General features: G+C 51.3%; 9 protein-coding genes across 9 annotated transcripts; 4 read left to right on the top strand and 5 right to left on the bottom strand.

The window, feature by feature from the left end:
• Positions 1 to 792: 792 nt before the first annotated feature.
• Positions 793 to 2,850, bottom strand: N7496_001077 (Zn(II)2Cys6 transcription factor; the record flags this gene model as incomplete). The annotated part of the gene is made up of 3 exons (XM_056694008.1): positions 793 to 1,228; positions 1,303 to 2,435; positions 2,485 to 2,850. The coding sequence occupies 3 exons, from the start codon at positions 2,848 to 2,850 to the stop codon at positions 793 to 795; spliced, it is 1,935 nt and encodes a 644-aa protein (XP_056560737.1).
• A 347-nt stretch (positions 2,851 to 3,197) lies between these two features.
• On the top strand, positions 3,198 to 4,703 carry hosA (histone deacetylase HOS2; the record flags this gene model as incomplete). The annotated part of the gene is made up of 1 exon (XM_056694007.1): positions 3,198 to 4,703. One exon carries the CDS (start codon positions 3,198 to 3,200, stop codon positions 4,701 to 4,703), a length of 1,506 nt encoding a protein of 501 aa, XP_056560736.1.
• An 899-nt stretch (positions 4,704 to 5,602) lies between these two features.
• N7496_001075 (OSBP family protein) lies at positions 5,603 to 7,554 on the bottom strand (the record flags this gene model as incomplete). Its single annotated transcript, XM_056694006.1, has 8 exons — positions 5,603 to 5,879; positions 5,942 to 6,255; positions 6,313 to 6,562; positions 6,645 to 6,923; positions 7,019 to 7,129; positions 7,196 to 7,301; positions 7,384 to 7,452; positions 7,518 to 7,554. The coding sequence occupies 8 exons, from the start codon at positions 7,552 to 7,554 to the stop codon at positions 5,603 to 5,605; spliced, it is 1,443 nt and encodes a 480-aa protein (XP_056560735.1).
• Positions 7,555 to 8,474: 920 nt separating this feature from the next.
• N7496_001074 (GIG1 family protein) lies at positions 8,475 to 9,453 on the bottom strand (the record flags this gene model as incomplete). The annotated part of the gene is made up of 3 exons (XM_056694005.1): positions 8,475 to 8,794; positions 8,881 to 9,063; positions 9,174 to 9,453. 3 exons carry the CDS (start codon positions 9,451 to 9,453, stop codon positions 8,475 to 8,477), a joined length of 783 nt encoding a protein of 260 aa, XP_056560734.1.
• Positions 9,454 to 9,823: 370 nt separating this feature from the next.
• On the bottom strand, positions 9,824 to 10,654 carry N7496_001073 (nicotinamidase; the record flags this gene model as incomplete). Its single annotated transcript, XM_056694004.1, has 2 exons — positions 9,824 to 10,483; positions 10,574 to 10,654. 2 exons carry the CDS (start codon positions 10,652 to 10,654, stop codon positions 9,824 to 9,826), a joined length of 741 nt encoding a protein of 246 aa, XP_056560733.1.
• A 617-nt stretch (positions 10,655 to 11,271) lies between these two features.
• Positions 11,272 to 12,164, top strand: ssuA (RNA polymerase II subunit A C-terminal domain phosphatase; the record flags this gene model as incomplete). The annotated part of the gene is made up of 2 exons (XM_056694003.1): positions 11,272 to 11,791; positions 11,851 to 12,164. The coding sequence occupies 2 exons, from the start codon at positions 11,272 to 11,274 to the stop codon at positions 12,162 to 12,164; spliced, it is 834 nt and encodes a 277-aa protein (XP_056560732.1).
• Positions 12,165 to 12,524: 360 nt separating this feature from the next.
• On the bottom strand, positions 12,525 to 15,754 carry N7496_001071 (putative DNA excision repair protein (Rad26L); the record flags this gene model as incomplete). Its single annotated transcript, XM_056694002.1, has 2 exons — positions 12,525 to 15,436; positions 15,565 to 15,754. 2 exons carry the CDS (start codon positions 15,752 to 15,754, stop codon positions 12,525 to 12,527), a joined length of 3,102 nt encoding a protein of 1,033 aa, XP_056560731.1.
• A 303-nt stretch (positions 15,755 to 16,057) lies between these two features.
• Positions 16,058 to 16,960, top strand: N7496_001070 (exosome non-catalytic core subunit SKI6; the record flags this gene model as incomplete). Its single annotated transcript, XM_056694001.1, has 2 exons — positions 16,058 to 16,353; positions 16,453 to 16,960. The coding sequence occupies 2 exons, from the start codon at positions 16,058 to 16,060 to the stop codon at positions 16,958 to 16,960; spliced, it is 804 nt and encodes a 267-aa protein (XP_056560730.1).
• A 407-nt stretch (positions 16,961 to 17,367) lies between these two features.
• N7496_001069 (high-affinity Cu transporter CTR3) lies at positions 17,368 to 18,414 on the top strand (the record flags this gene model as incomplete). Its single annotated transcript, XM_056694000.1, has 3 exons — positions 17,368 to 17,506; positions 17,702 to 18,290; positions 18,378 to 18,414. The coding sequence occupies 3 exons, from the start codon at positions 17,368 to 17,370 to the stop codon at positions 18,412 to 18,414; spliced, it is 765 nt and encodes a 254-aa protein (XP_056560729.1).
• Between the last annotated feature and the right edge of the window lie 118 nt (positions 18,415 to 18,532).

The raw sequence follows: 18,532 nt of genomic DNA, 5'->3' as shown, positions 1-18,532 counted from the left end.
GGTGACCGACAGATCACTCTAAAGTCTGCTCATAATGCTCGAGAAAAATACAATGGAGGAAAGAAAATCTCCAGGGGACAACCGCTGGCCTTTATCTGGTTGAGAATAGTCTTTGAGGGTCGGGCCGTGAGCCTACCTAAAAGGAAAGAAGTTGCGAAGTGGGCCCAAGGAGCTGGAGCTATGGCCCCCACTCGTGAATCCTTTCTCGTACGTTCACCAATATGGCAGCTTAGATTCAAATGTCTCTTGGGTTTGTGGGACTTTCGACGTTCCTAGTCTACTCTGATGGAGAGAAACGCGCGAAGGAGGCGCCAAACCCCTCTAGATTCGGTCTAGTACGAACCGTTATAAGTAGATTGTGTTTGTTGATAGTAAAGTAGGTATACGTAGTAGGGCATTAATGAAACACTAGTCTCTTGATCTGAAAGCGCGTAGGAATAGGGTAAACAGAAGGCACATGAGTTCCCTCCAAATTGCATTCGTCCTCCTTCTGACAGGAGAGAAGAATCGTCGCACAGACCTTGATGTTGAACATCTTTGGGCCAATGGGCACAAAGCCTCCCTATCCCGTTGAATCCTATTAATGCTAGACCTTGGCCGCATTGGAATTGATGATTTAGGTTGAGGGCAACTTGATGTAAGCTCGAGAGGTGAGACCCTCGGGTGGAAGTGTCAGGGCAGGGGCGATACCCCCTGAACAGGATCGCTTGACATATGTCTCAGCCGCGAGTATCGCTTTGACCTGCCGTTCATATCTTGACCCGATGTATAGAACAGCCGGGTTTGGTATGGTCAGATGCGGCACAAGTCCAGAGTAGCGCCACGCAAGCCAAATCCCGACTCGTCGATGACTGAGTCCCACAAGTCTGTGTCTTGCAAGTCACGGAAGTTAGGCCCGTGTTCGGATTCAGTAGGGCTTTCTTCACGATGGAAGTAGTGCATTTGTGGCCCAGCTTCCCCGCAGAGACCAAGAATAACGCTGATGGCCATCTTAGTTTGCGGCTTCTTGAATGCGGATCCGGTCATGAATTGCAGGCATCCATCCACGTAGTAGCGAGCTATTTTCTCATCTTCGGCTCCTCGATGATGAATCAGGTAGACCAATATCAATAGAGAACTCTGCTGGGGGCCATAGTACTCGGCGAGAAACCAAAGATAGGGTTCAAATGCTGGAGCTCTACAAAGACGTAAGTATTTCCGGATGTAGACCAGTGAGAGGTGGTAGATGCTGTCCGTAGCGTTGTTAGACAAAATCTCCGCAATCCCTAAAATGTGAACAATCAGATTTGAAATGAAACGTACCGATTCCAAGGCCTTTCAGAGGATATCGAATCCGGAGGCCCAAGCAGCGATTTCTTCAGCATGGTGGCCACCTCTAATTTGACCAGAAACAAGCTTGTTCGTGCCAACGCACCAATCAAAGTAGGCGCTTTACCTTCGTCTTGGTAGAGAGCGAAATGTGATTCTGGGGAGGCTTCCGTCAAATCGTCAGGAAATATGTCCTTGGGGTCTTTAAAATCCGGTATTTTGGCAATGAGATTGTCGATCAGACGGCCAAGAGATCTGGCTGCTTCCAAAAGCTCTTTTACCGTTTCCTGAGATATTTCGCCTTTGTTTCGGGAAGCGACATTCTGGAATTGATGCATAATCTGGTTTTGTAGCCGTGCTGCTTCGTACCGACCGATGGCAAGGAGCTTGACAGCAGAGTTCTCTGGCGCGGAAATCATTTGCACTCCACCTAGAGCACTGTTATCAAGACATGTTGGTAAGCTGCTAGCAAGGCTAGATTGTATATCCAGCCAGACTAGGTGCCACCATATCTGACGTCGATGTTCTCTTGTAGAATCGAGATCTGGAATGTTATTTTCTTGATGAAGCCCCATACTCTGAGCCAGGCGGATGGACTTTGCGATAAAAAGCGCATCGTCAGTTGATGATTGGATTTTGGCGAATACATGGAATAAAATCGATCCAACCAAGGTGTTGAGCGTTGGGTGCTCAGAATGTCTGCACGCAGACAGACTATCAGCACAGGCATTTTCGAGCTGGGAAATAGTTGTCTCGCGATTAAGGCATCTCAAGGTAGGTGGGCCATCCGTCCATCTCGATAATGATATCCCTGAAGCGCCAGCATAAAGTACGGCGAAAAGGAGGCAAGTAAATGTGGGATCTTCAACCAATTTGGGAGGCGGGTAAAGATCCCCCGAACGAGCCCATTCCCAGAAGGCCTCATAATCTGATTGAAAGGTCAAAGTATCGACCACAGGATGGATAGGGTAAACAGATACAAAGAATGATCGAACGAGTGCATCAGCTGCTGGTCTCGTGGGTAGGACAAACAGAACCTTTGCCAGTGAAACAGCTGAAATATGTGATGGAGGTAGATCGGATGGAGTGGTTTTCTCGTCATAGAATAATCCATCACTCAATGCTTCCTTCAACAAGGTTAGCGTGGGATTAGAAACCGAGTCTGTGTTGACTCACCCGACCATTCACGAACCCCCAGAAAGTCCTGCCAATGTGCCGAACTCGAGCGCCTCTTTGAAGACTCAAATGATCAGAGGCCAGAGGGATCTGATTTCCATCACTGGAAGTAACCTGCTCATTGAAGACCCTCTCTTGGTCATGGGAAGTTAGTTCAGCTGGACGGGGACCGTTCTCTTCAAACTCTGCAGCTCGCAGGACGCGACCCGTTTCTGTATCACGAACGCCAGTGTCGTACGAACAGATCTCTCCAAGTCGCTCACAATTGTGACATTGGGGTTTCTCTTTCCCACATTTCACTTTGCGGCGACGGCATACCACACAGCTCAAGGCCAAACGAGGCCTTTTGACTGCGTGAGAGGACATTTAGTCAACCATGCTCCGAGGGGTGAGAACGAATCCGTGAGTGAACGATGCAGTGCCGAATATCTGAAAGGGAAAGCTTGGAAAGGCTGACATGGACAGTATCAATCGGAGGTATGTGAAATCGACCCGCACGAGTGGCTGGATCCATCCACGGGAAGCACCAACTGGAGCCCTGGCAGGCGTAAGATCGCCTTAGTCATCGTCATGGAGTTTCTGGAACCGTCCCAGTGGAACTCAACCTTCTCACACTCTCTCTTTAATCCATTCACCTTGAAATGAGAACGACACCTCTTGGATAGTGCGCCCTCCTCTACACCCGACCATCCCATCCCTCCACATCCCCACCGATGGCGCGCTCCTCCGTCGTCCAAGAGTATGACGCGCCGTCCACAACCCTGAGCCTGGACCAGAAAGTGACCCACGAGCGCCAGACCTACCAAGTCGCTCGCCCAAAGGGCTACCGCGTCTCATGGCACGCCAATCCGGCCGTTGAGGCGCACCATTTCGGCCAATCACATCCCATGAAGCCATGGCGACTCACCTTGACCAAGCAGCTCGTCATGGCATACGGGATGCACCACGCTATGGACCTGTACCTCGCGCGGGCGGCGACGTACGAAGAAATGGCCGAGTTTCACGAAGCAGATTACCTTGATTTCCTGCGGCAGGTGATGCCGGGTGACATGGACCGCGCAGAGCAAAGTGATAACGTGGTGCGGTTCAACTTTGGCGACGATTGTCCCATCTTCGACGGGCTGTACAATTACTGCTCGCTGTACGCGGGCGGCACGGTTGACGCAGCGCGCAAGCTGTGCAATGACCAGGCTGAGATCGCGATCAACTGGTCTGGCGGTCTGCATCACGCAAAAAAGGCCGAGGCAAGCGGATTCTGCTACGTCAATGATATCGTCCTCGGTATCCTACAGCTATTGCGCCACCATCCTCGAGTCATGTACATCGACATCGACGTGCACCACGGTGACGGTGTCGAGCAAGCATTCTGGTCCACAGATCGTGTGCTCACCGTCTCATTCCACAAATACGATAAAGACAACTTCTTCCCCGGAACCGGAGCTCTCGACGACACGGGTCCCACACATCCCCTCAACCCCGGCGCACACCACTCCATCAACGTCCCGCTCAACGACGGCATTGACGACGAATCCTACATCCAGCTCTACCACGACGTAATCGGCGCCTGTGTCGAGACCTACCGCCCCGGCGCAATTGTCCTACAATGCGGAGCAGACAGTCTGGGCTGCGACCGACTAGGATGCTTCAACCTGAACGTGCGCGCGCACGGCGCCTGTGTCGCTTTCACCAAGACCTTCGGCCTACCCCTCCTCGTCGTCGGCGGTGGCGGGTATACCCCCCGCAATGTGTCCCGCGCCTGGGCACACGAAACATCCATCCTCCTCGAAGCCGATCAAATAATCGACCCTACGATCCCGGACTCGGTCGCCTTCCGCACACACTTTGGTCCTGATTACTCACTGTTCCCGCCGTTGTCGGAGATCCGTAAATTGGAGAATAAGAATCCCCGGTCTTACCTCGCCGGCCTGGTCGAATCGGTACATGAGCAGTTGCGGTATATCAAGGGTGCCCCAAGTGTGCAAATGAGCTTCATCCCACCGGATATCCTTGGTCTGCGTGAGGAAACGGAAAAGGAAATCGAGGAGGAAACCGCCATGCTCGAGGAAGAACGCGAGGAACATTTTGGCGGTGGCTCTGCAGCCGCTGCAGCCGCTGCATCCTATACAGACGTGCCTGGCTCAGTCGGTGCTATTCCTCGCGGGAATCGCCGGCGCGAGCTAGAGCGCGGCGCTGGGTATAAGGGTGAACTATATTCATGATGGATTGCTCAAATCGTACGGTGTTTAGGGCTAGGGGTTCCGGCGTCTAGGGTTGGTTTCTTCTGTTTTTATGTCAACGGTGTCTAAGGTGTTTTGATCTTTCAGTTCTTGAGATATCCCCGGACAGAGAAAGAGACCTGTACAGTAATAAAAAGCCAATTAAGAAATAAATTCATAAAATCAATACATTGGATGAAAGTTTGTAGCCTTGAGATCATTGCCTCCCTGTTTGTATACTTCTGTGCTCATATATCGAAGAAGTCTATCATCACTCCATTCCAGTGAACACCCCCCGCACCAAGGAAATCCGATCAAATCAAGCTTGAAACTTGCATCTTCGACGAAAGACCATGACTCGCCGATTGAGAAACATTCTTCCCTTCTACGACAACCCCCAAATTAAACATTACGACGTACATCATACCTCCCTCCAACCAATATCAGTCCCAGAAACAGCACAACCCGATGCGAAGACGTATGTGAAGCATATATGTATTTCCAATTGTTTTGTTTATTTCAAATCGATTTTCGACGAGAATTATCGAGTTTGAGTTTTTAGTATTTCTTTTCCTTTTTTTTTCTTTCTCGGGATGGCAAAAATCCAGAATCAAATCGGGTATCCAGCAAATGTGGTACGGCATTTTAGACCGGGGAAAAACGCTTGTGTTGAACATGATAGTGGTGGGAAGTAGAAGGGATGTGTATGGTCGTCGTTTTCCAGTCGCGAGAGTTACTGCTGACCGCATAGCTTTTGCAGATTGATTGCTTTCGCTTGGCGGACTAGCAGTGATGGACTCTATGCGAGGCTGGAAGCTGGAAAGGACCTCGGCGCGGGTTTGGTGGTGAATTGGGCCCGGAGTGTAGTTTATGTCGTGGTTGTCGTTTTTATTTCTCCCGAATTACTGCTTTTCCTCTGCGTCCACGAATTCATCCACCTCTTGCGTTTCGGTATCTTTCCGTTCGACGACGCTTGGGGCGGCTGTGTTGTTTCCTGTGGATGAGGCTGCGCTCGTGGTATTAGCTGTCGTGTCCTGCTCGGGGAGCGCCGGTGTCGCAGAGGTGGACGGCTTGGAAGCATGCGGCGGAATCTGGAATTGGCTTGAGTCTTTCTGACCTGCGAGGATGGGCGCGATGGCTAGGATTTGCTTGGTTGCGATCTGAGGGTCGTGCGAGTCGCTGTGGTTTTTGAAACGTTAGTCAAGACTTGATTCTGCTTGGACATGTCCTGCAGAACGTACACTTCGGCATTGATGATCCAGTCCAGGTCTTCCTCGCCTTCGTCTTGACCGCCAGGGCCACCGTGTACAGCCCGGAACAGTCGTGGTCGCCACTCGACACCTTCGTCAACGCGCTTGGCAGCCTCGTCTCGTTGGCGATCTTCAATCTTGGTCTTCTCGTCCGTCGCAGCTACATGGTTTTGCGCGAGGATCGCCTTGACCGTGGGTTCCCACAACCGTTGCGATTCGCGCTCTGCTTGCTCATCGATCGGGCGTGCGGAAGGCTTCGAGTGCTTGGCGTGTGTGGCATCGAACAAAACCTCCTTCTGGTGAGTCTGTACAGTTTTATTAGCACCTAACGCAGACAGAAGGGAGAACGACACTGAACGAACATGGACATTCTTGATGTGCATCTCGCCATTCCACAATCCTGACAATTCATATAACACTTCACCAGTCTTCTCGTTCTTGATCGTGCCTCCGATTGCATTATATGTACCCGAGAAATAACCCTTGGTCTTGAATTCGATATCGGCCACGAGGTTGTTCTCCGGGCACCGCACATAACTGTGGTCGCCTAGCTCATACTTCATCTTTCCGAATAGAATGCCGCGCGCGTACATGTTGGGCTGTGTCAAGATGCTAAGAGAATTGGTTAGTACATACTCTGGCGCAACCAGCAAGAAAACCGTATGATGCAAGGGAACAAGTCAAAAAGACGTACTATCGCTCGCCCTTCTCCTTATCCTGGCCGCAGTTCAACAGTCGCAAAATCGCAATACCCTCCATCATACTCGCTGCAGAGTTGCCCAAAAACTTGCTGCGGGGCTTGAGCGTGCCGTCGATTCGAATATGGTGCTCGGGAGCCATAAAGAAGTAGCTCGACTTGGGCGGATGGTGGGAGGTCTGCTCCGAGACATAATATCCACGCGTTCCATCAGGATAGTCCCAGTAACAAGTAAAAGTCTCTCCGAGAATGGGGTTCAAGGGCTTCTTGACGCCTCTGCAAGCACGAGCGGGGAGAAAATCAGTATGTCGTCACCGCGGGAAGCAAGGAAAAAGGAACAACAACAGCGCTTAGGGCGGGAAAAGACGTACGGGGGCTTGATGTGCCATCCACTCAAATAGAACTTGATGACTGAGACGAAGCGGTCAACGGGATCGTCGATCGTGGGCATGGGGAGGAGGGTTTCGGGGTGTGCCATGAAGCTATAGGAGAGAATCTTGTTAGTTCCATCCTAACTGATCGTTCACCATGATCCAGATCGCACATACTTGGTAATGCGCTCGAGCATCGACCTCGGCTCCAGGATAAAGGTGGGCAGGACGACCCGACTCAGGTCGGCGCCCGGTCGGAGCTGCGAAATGATATGCGAGAGGACTATATTTTGCTCGTCAGCGGGGGGTTGTTCGCGGGGGGAATTCGTTGGGGGTCTTTTTTCCAACGGCGCGGGCACTCATACCATTTCCCTGATCGGGCTCGACGGTCTCATCCTCCCCACTACCGGGAGAGTCGTCCACGGATGACCGGCCTAGTGTTGCGTGAGTATCCGACATGGTTGAGTGGTGAGTTTGCGAGGAGAGAAGAGAAACCCACTGGTTAAGGAAGCGCGGCGGAGGTGCGGGACCGGCATGACTGCAAGCGGAAAAGACAGAAGCAGTAGGATGTTGTTGTGTGGGGGGAAAAGGGTTCAGCGCAACGGCATCTAGCGGGGATTGTAGTATGGAGTAGTTTCTGAAGATCAGAGGAAATTAAGGGTCCCGAGGGGAGTGGAAAAAAAGGGAAGAAAAAGAAAAGCCTTGAAGGATTTAAAAGAGGCTGTGGAGTATGTCTCAAGGCCCAAAAAAAAGATGGTTTGAGTAGTATACGGGCACGCAGGCTTAGCTCGTCATCGGAAGTCGAATACGAATACTGGGAACTAAACAGGTGGGACGGGTACAGGATATATACAACCATACATCATACTATACTATAGTATAGTACCAGTACAGGCTACATTATAGGTACTGTTGGAAGACTGCAGTCAACAGTACCCAAAAAATTACCAAATTCTTCTTAGACTTGGGTCAGTCGGGCAGTGACGTCGAGCCTCACGCCTCCACTTTGGCTCCAAATCCACGCTTGGGATAGGCTGTGAATAGATTGGCCCAACAGAGCTAGTATTTCTAGGGTTTGGTCCCATCTTGGCCTCCGTCTAATTGTCTATTCACTCTATTGGACTCCTTGTTAAAAATCTTGGAGCTTCCCTGTGGAAATCCCTTCTATACCAAGACAAACCTTCCAGTGCTTCCCCTCTTCTTTTCTCGATCGTCGGGGGCACGGCCTTGGCAGAGTGGGGGGAGACTCGATGTATCGACAACACGCAGGTCGGGGGATATCGCTGCAGGCAGTCGCCTGCAGGCTGGTCCACTTGGTCGAGTTTGGTCCAAGACTTGTCCAAGCTTGTTCTGCTTAGGTCGATCCAGGATGATCAGAGGATTGTAGTCGTAGCCACTCTCGCCAAGGCACCGAGTATGTATCCAGTATCCAGTATCTAGACTGGACAGTCTCCTCTCATACCCGTTCAATCAGCGGTACATCTCCATGGGTGATATCCTGCACGAATGCCATATCCGGGCGATGGAGCATGACGTGGAAGTGTTCGATGGCGTGGACGGACTTGAGTGACTTCCAGTTCCTGAACCAGACGACCTGTTCAGGCGCCAGCGAACAAAAAGTCTCCCGGACGTATCGCTCGATCGCCTCTCGCGCCTCTGCTGTCAGATCACCCGTGGCAGGGTCATCGGGAAGCTCAAATTTGGTCCAGACTACCAGGTGGATGATATCCGTATCTATCCCGTACGGCCAGTCATTGTATAAGATCCGAATATCCTCTGTATACGTCGTATCCCTCGTATACCACATTAGCCAGTATACTCTTTTGAATCTTGGGGCCTAAAAAAAAGGGTGCTTTCCTTACCGGAGAACTCGAACAAGCCACCACGAGGCCGAAGGTTCTCGGCACTCCCATCGCCCCAGCATAGTCTCTCCGTAACAACGAACCGCATCACCGATCCATACTCGGCTTTGATCTGGGACATGTATTCCAGATACTTGCGCAGTTCGCTCGGGACACGTTGGAATCGATCGATCCGGTTCGTTCCTGCGGAATTCAATGCAGAACGCCTGTCAGCCTGGTAACCCTTTTAACCTCTGACCGACACCTGGTCCCAGCGCCGATATGCATGACAGATGAAACGAGCTCCACTCAACTGGTGATCTCCTGTACTTCCTCCCAGCTCTGTCGCTGATAGTGGCTATCGGGTGTAGCCAGGCATTGTACGTTCTTTGGTGGTTGATCTCGTAGAAAGGCAGGGCATTCGGTCGTCCATTGCGACCGGGGTACATTTACCAGCCAGAAAGGGAGAGTTTCCAAAGTGATACCCCGGTCTTGGAGGAAGCGCGCTGGCGTGTTGATGTCCGCATCGACCAATTTCTCGTCCGGCGAGGTAATAGTCCTCGTAGGCGTGGACACGTTTGTTGAATGTGGCATTGTAGACCGTATCTGGGAGGCCGGGTTTGGATTGGGTTGCTTATGCTCTTGTACGACGGAACTTGTACAGGCCCCCTTTCAAGAGCGACGTCACTCTGCAGTAGTGCTAGAGAGAATCGAAAGGCACAAAGGGGGAAACGTTCCTGAAGTAAGCACCCCCACGGGCCGTTTATTTCAATGTCGATCATTCGGGGGCATTTCATCTACCGGAATCCACCCGGTGGCAAGGACGCGAATCCATGCGGAGTATGTACTTCGGACAGGAATGGAACCATCATTCCAATACTCAAGACCCGGAGATAGCAAACACAAAAGGGGGGAATCAATTGTCAGAATCTACTAAGAAGAACAACAAGACTATCGTTGCAATCTATGCCACTGCTACGGCCAGCTTCTTCACAATCGCATCACCAGCGTGGATGACCGACACTCCCGCAACTCGAAGCTCCTCTTTGACCTTGTCCCAACTAGCAGGCACCACGCACTTTGTACCCTCTTCGATAAGCCAGCTGCGGAATCCAGCCTTGACGGCATCGATAGCAGTGCATTTCACGCAATAGTCCCCCGCTAGCCCGACGACGAATACATCCGTAACCCCTTTCTTCTCGAGCACCGATGCGATATCCACATTGACAGATTGCGCCGTCACGGCAGGGTCTAGATTTCCAAAGGCATCCGCAAAGGCAGAATACATCTCGACCTGCGAGTGCTTGCCCTTCTGAACGAACAGATCAATGCGACCGGCGTCAATCTCGGGTATCATCTCCGCTCCGGGGGTACCAGCCACGCAATGAACCGGCCAGAGCTGCTGCGGTTTGGTTTCAGTCTTCTTATCCGGTGCGGGGTTCTTCATCTCGACGAAAGATTCGAACGGTCGGTTGTTGGGTGGGGGATGGTTGCTGGCGAAGGAAATGTGGTCTGCGGGGTGATAGTCTTGAGTTGCGATGCGCGTCACGAATCCAGGCTGGGAGAGGAGATCGTTGATCAGTGGAGTAATTGTTCGGCCATCTTGAACGGCGAGAGATCCATTCTATTTGTCCCGCGAAAGCATCGTTGCCAGGTGCACATCAGCATGTCCGAGCTTCTCGAGCTATATAGTCAGCTATATCCGTGGACTCACGGGTGGACAGAAGTCTTCCTGCATATCCACGATGATCAGAGCGGGCACAAAGGGGCCCCTATCGCTGCCTTTGAATTCCATGGCGAAAGGTAGATCTGAGAAAAGCTTGGATGGTGTCAAGTCAGTGTTGTAATGTTGGAGAGCTTGAGGGCGCCAAGAGGCGATTTAAAGCTGGCCGAGCTAAGGCCCGCTGAGTCAGCAATCACGCTAAAAAAGGGAAGTGGCCGAACCGCAGAAACTTGGATTTCTTTCTTTTCCTCCTTCCAAGGGCTACGGCCCCAATGAATCAACTGAACTCTGGATAATGAACGGTAGTTGCAAGGTACGTAAAAAAAGGATGCCAGCATCCGAATTGCTTTTACCCTTCTGCCCCTTTTACATGATGAGTTTATTATTGGAGCTGTCTGAGCTTTGGCTATGCGGACAAACTCATTATACGCTTTTTTTCTCTGAACCTCATTTCTTCTCACATTGTTTGATTTCATTCAATATCTGGGTCCAATGCTAATGCTAATGCCCAACTAGTCAATACCAGGAGATCGTAAACCCATCTTCAAGCCTCCCTAATCTCTCCCATTCGCTTGTCAGCTGCTAGCTGCCCGGCTCTCTCCCCTTCCTATCCTTCTTAGTACTACTTTACCATTTCTACATCTTCATCTACAACCCCCCATCCCTCCATATAATCCTCCCCGCCCACAATGGCGGCCTACGACCCTCGTGTAAACCTCGGAAGCACCACTCCTCAAAATCCTCCTCCCCCTCCTCCCCCACCACCCGAGTCCGCACTCTCAGAAATGCCTTCCACCACCGACGAGGCCGTGGACACGGCTACACCCAACACCGTCACTTCAAGCACCCCCGAGCAACCCACCGACTCATGGAAGCTAAAGTTCTGCACAGTCTGTGCATCCAACAATAACCGCTCCATGGAGGCTCACCTCCGGCTGTCCACCGCACCAACCGCGTTCCCCGTGATATCCTTCGGCACGGGCTCGCTCGTCCGTCTCCCAGGTCCCTCAATCACGCAACCAAACGTGTACAGCTTCAACGTCACCTCGTACAACCAGATGTATGAGGAACTGGAAGAAAAAGACCCCCGACTATACCGCCACAACGGCATCCTGAACATGCTGGACCGCAACCGCAATTTGAAATGGGGTCCGGAGCGGTTCCAGGATTGGGTGCCCGGGCAGCCGCGTCTCGAGCATATTTCCAAGGGTGATAAGGGCTCGTTGGGGACGGAGGGGGCGTTGTCGATGTCATTATCACTTGTGAAGAGCGATGCTGGGATGCTGTCGTCGACGATTTGATGAATAAGGGTAATACCTTGAATCGTCCCGTGCATGTGTTCAATGTCGACATCAAGGATAACCACGAGGAAGCCCTGGTCGGTGGAAATGCCATTCTGGATTTGGCGAACCGTCTGAATGAGTCTGCCCTCGCGCAGCGCAAATTGCATGGTTCTGCCGGGTGGGAGAATGGGTCTGGTGCGGCTCGCTTGAGCTTTGATGAGAGTGTTCCGGAGATTCTGGCTGAGTGGCAGGAGAAGCATCCTAATCTGCCGGCCTTGTGGACTCTGGCCTGGCTGTAGAGGTTTCGAGAAACCTCACTGTCCTGTTTTTCTGATACCCCCCTTTCACTGTTTGCAGATGCTTGGGTTTTGTGTTCTGGGATTGAGCAATGCCTGTTCGATCTGAATTATGCTACATCGGTTATTGACTACGAATCGAACAACTGTGCTACGCAATGCTCTTATACTTTTAGTCCTAGACACCCTCCTCAGGTCCATTAATAATAGGTTGAATATCTTGGTGAACGAGGTATTTCAAGTAGAATTATAAAGCAAACCGATATGGGTATCATCCGTACAACGCCAGCCCTCCAGCGTTCCATCGAGGAAGCAAGTGAGATAAAAAAACAACAGCACAAAAGAGCAAGCCTCCAAGCAATCTCATTGCTCGCCCTTAACTTCTACCTTCTCATCCTGAGAAAGCACCACATTCCTTCGCTCCTGATACCACTTATCCAGACACTCCCTCCGTTGCGCCTGCGTCATATTCTCCACAACAAGCGCAAACTCCGTCGCATCGGCATACCCAAACCGTCGGGCCATACTGCAGAACTGCCGGTGCTTCACATCCTCAGGCGGGTTATACTTGAATCGAACGATCTGCCCTTTGGCGTCCCGGAATACAGATGGTGGCGGATGTTGATGGAGTGGCTCTGCGAAAGGGTCGTCGGCACTATCAGCATTCTGAGAGGGTTCGAAGATCTGAATATCTGCATTAGGGTCATTGATGACTTGCTCTGCGCGTCGGCTGAGTCGTTCTTCAACGCGGGATGAGCCGATGACTTCATTGTTGAGATGAGTGTATTCAACACCTGCCCCGGCGAGAATGGCCTGGATCGGGTCATGGCTGCGTGTAGTCTCAGTCTCAGTCTTCGGTCCATCGGCATCAGTCTCGCCGCGGACCATAGCGGCTATCTGGCTCATTGCTTCGTCCTCGGCCTTGACGCTCCTCTCGCCGGTGAAGTCATTTTCGTCGTCTTCTTTGACCTCAAAGTCCATGACTTGAACGCCGGCCCGGCTTTCAGCGACGTTGGTTTTGTTGACAATGTCACGGAGAACGACATTATCATGTTGGTAGGCGAAGAGATTCTGCATACCGAAGATCTCGCCCTTTTGATCGGACTTTTCTTGGACCCCTTTAAAGTAGCGTCGTTCGGAGCTGGCCGTGTAGCCGATCTCGGCTTGTTGCTGCTTGTAAATCTGTCGCGCGTAGACGATCTCTTCAATGGTGCCTACTGAAACAAGTCGGAAGACTTCTACATCGCGAACCTGTCCGATACGGTAGGCTCGGTCCTGTGCCTGAAGATCATAGGCTGGATTCCAGTTCGGATCAACCACGACGACCTTGTTCGCCGATGTGATGTTCAATCCAACACCACCGGCTTTAGTGGAGATGAGAAAGACAAATTGGTTTGGATCAGAGTTGAACTCATCCACGGCCTTCGCACGGTCTTCATATTTCATGGATCCATCCAGGTAGCTCACGTTGTAGCTAGTGTGATTGAACAGCATTTGCAGCATTTTCAGCAGGCGTACACTATGCGAGAATACGAGGACCTTGTCGCCGTTCGCATGCCACCACCTAAGCAGCTTGCGCAGGACTTTCCACTTCCCACAGAACTCGGGGTTTGCGTAGTTGACAATCGAGTCTCGGGAACGGTACAGGTCTTCCCATTGATCAGGCAATGCTATTTGCAGCATTTCTTTCTCCTTCTCTTGTTTCTCATTAGCGTCGTTTCCTTGCGGGATCAGAATAGCTAGATGGTTGCTGAGCTTCTGGAGGACCGCAATAGCAGGAAAGACGTAAGACTGCCATGTCTTGTCCGTGCCAGGAACAAATTTATGACAGCACCATCCTCTCTTCTTCCCTGACCCACAATCACAATTGTCAGTGGAATATCTGATTGTAGTCACGATATCGCTGTCCAAGAAATTCTCGTAGGCTTCTGCCTGTGTCCAGGTTAGAGGACAAAAGACCACCCTATCACTCTTTTTGGGTAGCTGGTCCGCAATCAAAGTCTTCATACGGCGGAGGAAGAACTGTGGAAGCAGGTTTTCGACAAGCTTTTTTGCCGTTCTTCGAGCCTTGCTAAGTTGATTCAATGTGGCATCGTGTGATTGTCCAATCTTCAATGGCTCGGCGATTTGCGCCTTCCAGGTTGTCACCGGCCCAACAACGCCCGGATTCGTCCAGTTTAAGAGAGTCCAAAGCTCTTCATACCGATTCTGAATAGCCGTGCCGGTTAGGCCAATTCGGCAGAGTGAATTGATCTCGTTCATCCCTTGTGTCGTTTCGGACTTTCGCTCCTTAATCTTGTGGCACTCATCTGCAATTACACAGTCCCATTCCACCATATTCACGGAATCCTTGTTATTCACGTAAGTGGTGTAGGTCGTAATCAAGATCTCGACACGACCCGATTTTGCAGCGTGAAGGGCAATGTCCTTGTTGCTGCCATGATAGACATCGACATGCCACCACCCCCACCGCTGAAGCTCAGATATCCAATTTGAGATCAGAGTTCCAGGGCAGATGATAAGCGTACGCGGATACCATATGCTGTCACCCGACCTTCTCATTTTGCGCATTCGTTTAGAATCACGCTCGTCCCCAGTCTTGCCGTAGGCGGCTGTGAGGAATGCAATCACTTGAATAGTCTTTCCCAGACCCATGTCATCGCCGAGGATACCGCCCTTCTGATAGACGAACAATTCGTGCATGAAGGCGACCCCTTCAACTTGATACGAGCGCAGCCATTGTGCAATAGGCGCGGGAATTAGACCCAGAGAATATTGCAGCGTGATATCCTTGTATTCCCTGACGGGTGTTCTGTCGGGGAATGATGGCTTCTCTTGCAGATGTTCGAGGCGCTCATCATCGGAAAAGTCAACCTCGTCGTAGGAAGGAGGCAGCTTTAGACCGTGCTCATTGAGATTTTGATGATCCAGATCAAAGTGAGCCCTTCGCTTCTTCAGATAGTCTGGAAGAGTGTACTCCATCAGCTCATCCTCTGATGAAACCTCGCCATATTCCCTCAACGGCCTCCTGGGCCTCGTTGGTGCACGTTCCGGCTTGACGAGACCGACCATTTTTTGATCTCGGTGTTCTTTCTTGGGAGCCTTTGCCCTCCTAGTTGCAGCCGCACTCTGTCTACGCTTGACAGACTTGCGCTCTTTGAACTTTTTATATGCTGCCTCGCCATCGTTGAAGTCATCGTCGCTCTCGTCTTGGACCTTGACCGGTGTGCTCGATAAAATGCGAGACGGCGTGTCGAAAGCTTCAGGTTTAGGGGCTGAGTGAGCGAGCATACGGCTAGGAGTATTTGTAGGCTCTTCGCGTTTTAATGTGGCTGGTGTTCTATCTGAGATACCATAGTTAGGCTTTATGTCGCGCGCATCCCAAGATTTAGATAGTACGTACTGTAGTTGGTGCCTGCACCCACATAACCTGTCATTTCCAGGTCATCATCATCTGATTCGATTTCGATGACCTCGACCTCAGCAGTGAGATCACCCATATCCACTGCATAGCCGATCGGTGTCGGTATCGCTGAGGGGTGAATGCGCGCAGTGTGCAAGTGCCGGCGACAAAGGCGGAGAAAGTATGTCATTCCCGATCGCCGAGAAAAAAAGCTGACCGACCAACTCCTCTCCGCAGGCCACCACTACTCGATACCTTTACACATTCTCAGCCCGCTTTCAATTGGGTTTCATCTTACTCTTGATCTGCTTGGGTGATCTACGCGACGTAAGCTCCCTAAAACTCTGGCCCCGGATCCTGGACTTGACCATTGTGAACTAATCTGCATCCCACCACTTAGACCTGCGAATAGAGCGCCAGACGAGCTTGCTTTCTGAGGCCTGCCCTCACTTTCTAATACCTCTCACATCCCTACCGAATTCAATCCGCCAGAATGCCGCTCGATACCTCCACAACGTATCCTTTGACCAAACTGCGCCTTGACGGTCGCCGCTGGAATGAGCTGCGTCTAATTCAAGCGCAGATCTCGACCAACCCCGCCAGCTCCGGCTCTTCATACTTGTCTATGGGCAATACTGCGATCATGTGTTCCGTCCATGGCCCTGCTGAAGGCCGTCGTGGTGAGGCCAGCGGTTCCGGAGGCAGCGCAGGTGCCATCGTCGAGGTGGACGTGAACGTTGCTGGGTTTTCTGGCGTGGATCGCAAGCGGAGGGCGGGAGGAAGTGACAAGTAAGTGGCTGGATCAGTTTCCAATAGTTGAAGCCTTTGACTTGCATTATACTGGCCATGGATATTGGAACTACGAAATGCTAACTTTCTGGTGAACAGACAATCTTCGCGGATCGCAACAACCCTACGCTCGGCCTTCCAATCGCACCTCCACACCTACCTCTACCCGCACAGCACCATTAGTATCCATGTCTCCGTTCTCTCTGCCGATGGGTCTCTACTTGCTGCTGCGATCAATGCCTGCACCTTAGCCCTGGTGGACGCCGGTATTCCCATGCCCGGTCTGCTCACCAGCTGCACGGCTGGTATGAGTGGCAGCGCCTCCACACCGCGGGATCCTCGAAATGATGAGCTCGATCCGCTGCTGGATTTGTCACTTCCTGAAGAGCAAGAGCTGCCCGTGTTGACTGTCGGCACTACCACATCGGTACCCGTGGGAGAAAACAACATGGACGAGGAGGAGGGCGATATGAAGGTGGCCGTGTTGACAATGGACTCGAAGCTGCACTATTCTTATATGGAGACGATGTTGGCCGTGGGAATTGATGGGTGTAACCAGATTCGCGAACTGTTGGAGGGAGTGATTAAAGGGTCGAGCCGGGCCTGAATGTGACGAGAAGCTGATACCCATGCACTTTTGGCGGCGTTCTTTTTGGTGTTCAGGACATTTTCCAATGCTACCGCTTGTTGAATACTGAATATTGGATATATTTGCAGAATAAAATCGGAGTTTGTTTTGGGTCCGAATCGGAATAGGAATTTGCTCAATCGTGCTCGTTTCCCAATCCTTCGGCGGTTTCCATCGGAAGGTTCAAAATGTGCTCATTATTCCCAAAAAGGGCAGTCGAGCTCTTGAAGGAAAGCGCGTATTCTATTTCTCATAGCCTCTTCTTGTCCTACCTCTCCATCTTCTTCTCTCTCCTTCTCTGTACAACCTCGACATCACCAACAAAAACTTGATACACGTCCTTCGCTGCACGCTCTTCCAACCTTTGCTTGATCGGACCTCTCGTAATGGACTCGATGGAGTCCATGACGATGACTGCGGTCTCTACTGCTTTGGCGGCCATGAACACCAGCTCCATGACTATGCCGAATATGCCTTCCAACGCGTCAAACGCGGCAGCAATGCCAACCATGCCGAGCATGGATGGTATGGACATGAGCTGTCGAATCTCGGTTCGTATACTCACACTATGCCATTCATGAACTCTCTTTCTGGACTCGAACTAATATGATGTGGTTAGATGCTCTGGAACTGGTACACCATTGATTCCTGTACGTTTATTGCTTTCCCTTCATGCTTCTCATTTCTCGCCGATGATATTGACTCGTCTTGGATGTATAGGTTTCCTGTCCAGCTCTTGGCATATCCGTTCCCGTGGCATGTTCGCTGGCTCCTGCATCGGTACCATCTGCCTCGTCCTTTGCTTGGAGTTCTTGCGTCGTATGGGCCGCGAGTACGATGCCTTCATTCTGCATCGAGCTAGTCTGAGACAGGCATACCTCCCTGGCTCTGCTTCCGTGATTCCGGTCAAGCGAAGTGGAAAAAAGAGAAAGGCTTCCAGAGGCACTGACCCAAATTGCCCTTGCGATTGTCCACGGGATGATGACGAAATCACTACTATCCCTGGCCGCGAGTCCTCGAATGCAAAGCTTGCAGGTTCGAATGGTGTTACGCCCGTTGCTACAGAAGGTGTGCATTCGCTTGACGGTGGCGCGGCTGACCGCAAGAGCTCTGATGTCCTCGCGCCGTATCGTCCCTCTCCGACGGAGCAAGTGATTCGTGCGCTGTTTCACACGGTCCAGTTTGCTGTGGCATACTTCATCATGCTTTTGGCGATGTACTACAATGGCTATATCATCATCTGTATCTTCATCGGAGCGTTCTTGGGTTCTCTCATCTTTTCGTGGGAGCCTCTGTCTCTGTCGAAGGAGTACGTTTTTCCCTCTCACGCTGTGCATCTTCATCATCAAATGCTTCCCCATGGATATTTACTGATCAATTCATTGTGCTGTCACAGGAATGATGCCACACAAGTCACCAAGTGCTGTGGTTAGACCGAAGACCACATCTTGGTCATCATCACGGGATGCAGACCAAAAGACGTCTTACCGAAATGGCAATACAAGGGACTCGGAAGGGAGAAAGACCTCGAGATATGGAATTACGCGATAT

Source organism: Penicillium cataractarum (assembly GCF_028827025.1).
Source record: "Penicillium cataractarum strain IBT 29864 chromosome Unknown utg000001l, whole genome shotgun sequence".
Lineage (NCBI taxonomy): Eukaryota > Fungi > Ascomycota > Eurotiomycetes > Eurotiales > Aspergillaceae > Penicillium > Penicillium cataractarum.
This window is presented reverse-complemented; position numbering and strand designations above follow the sequence as displayed.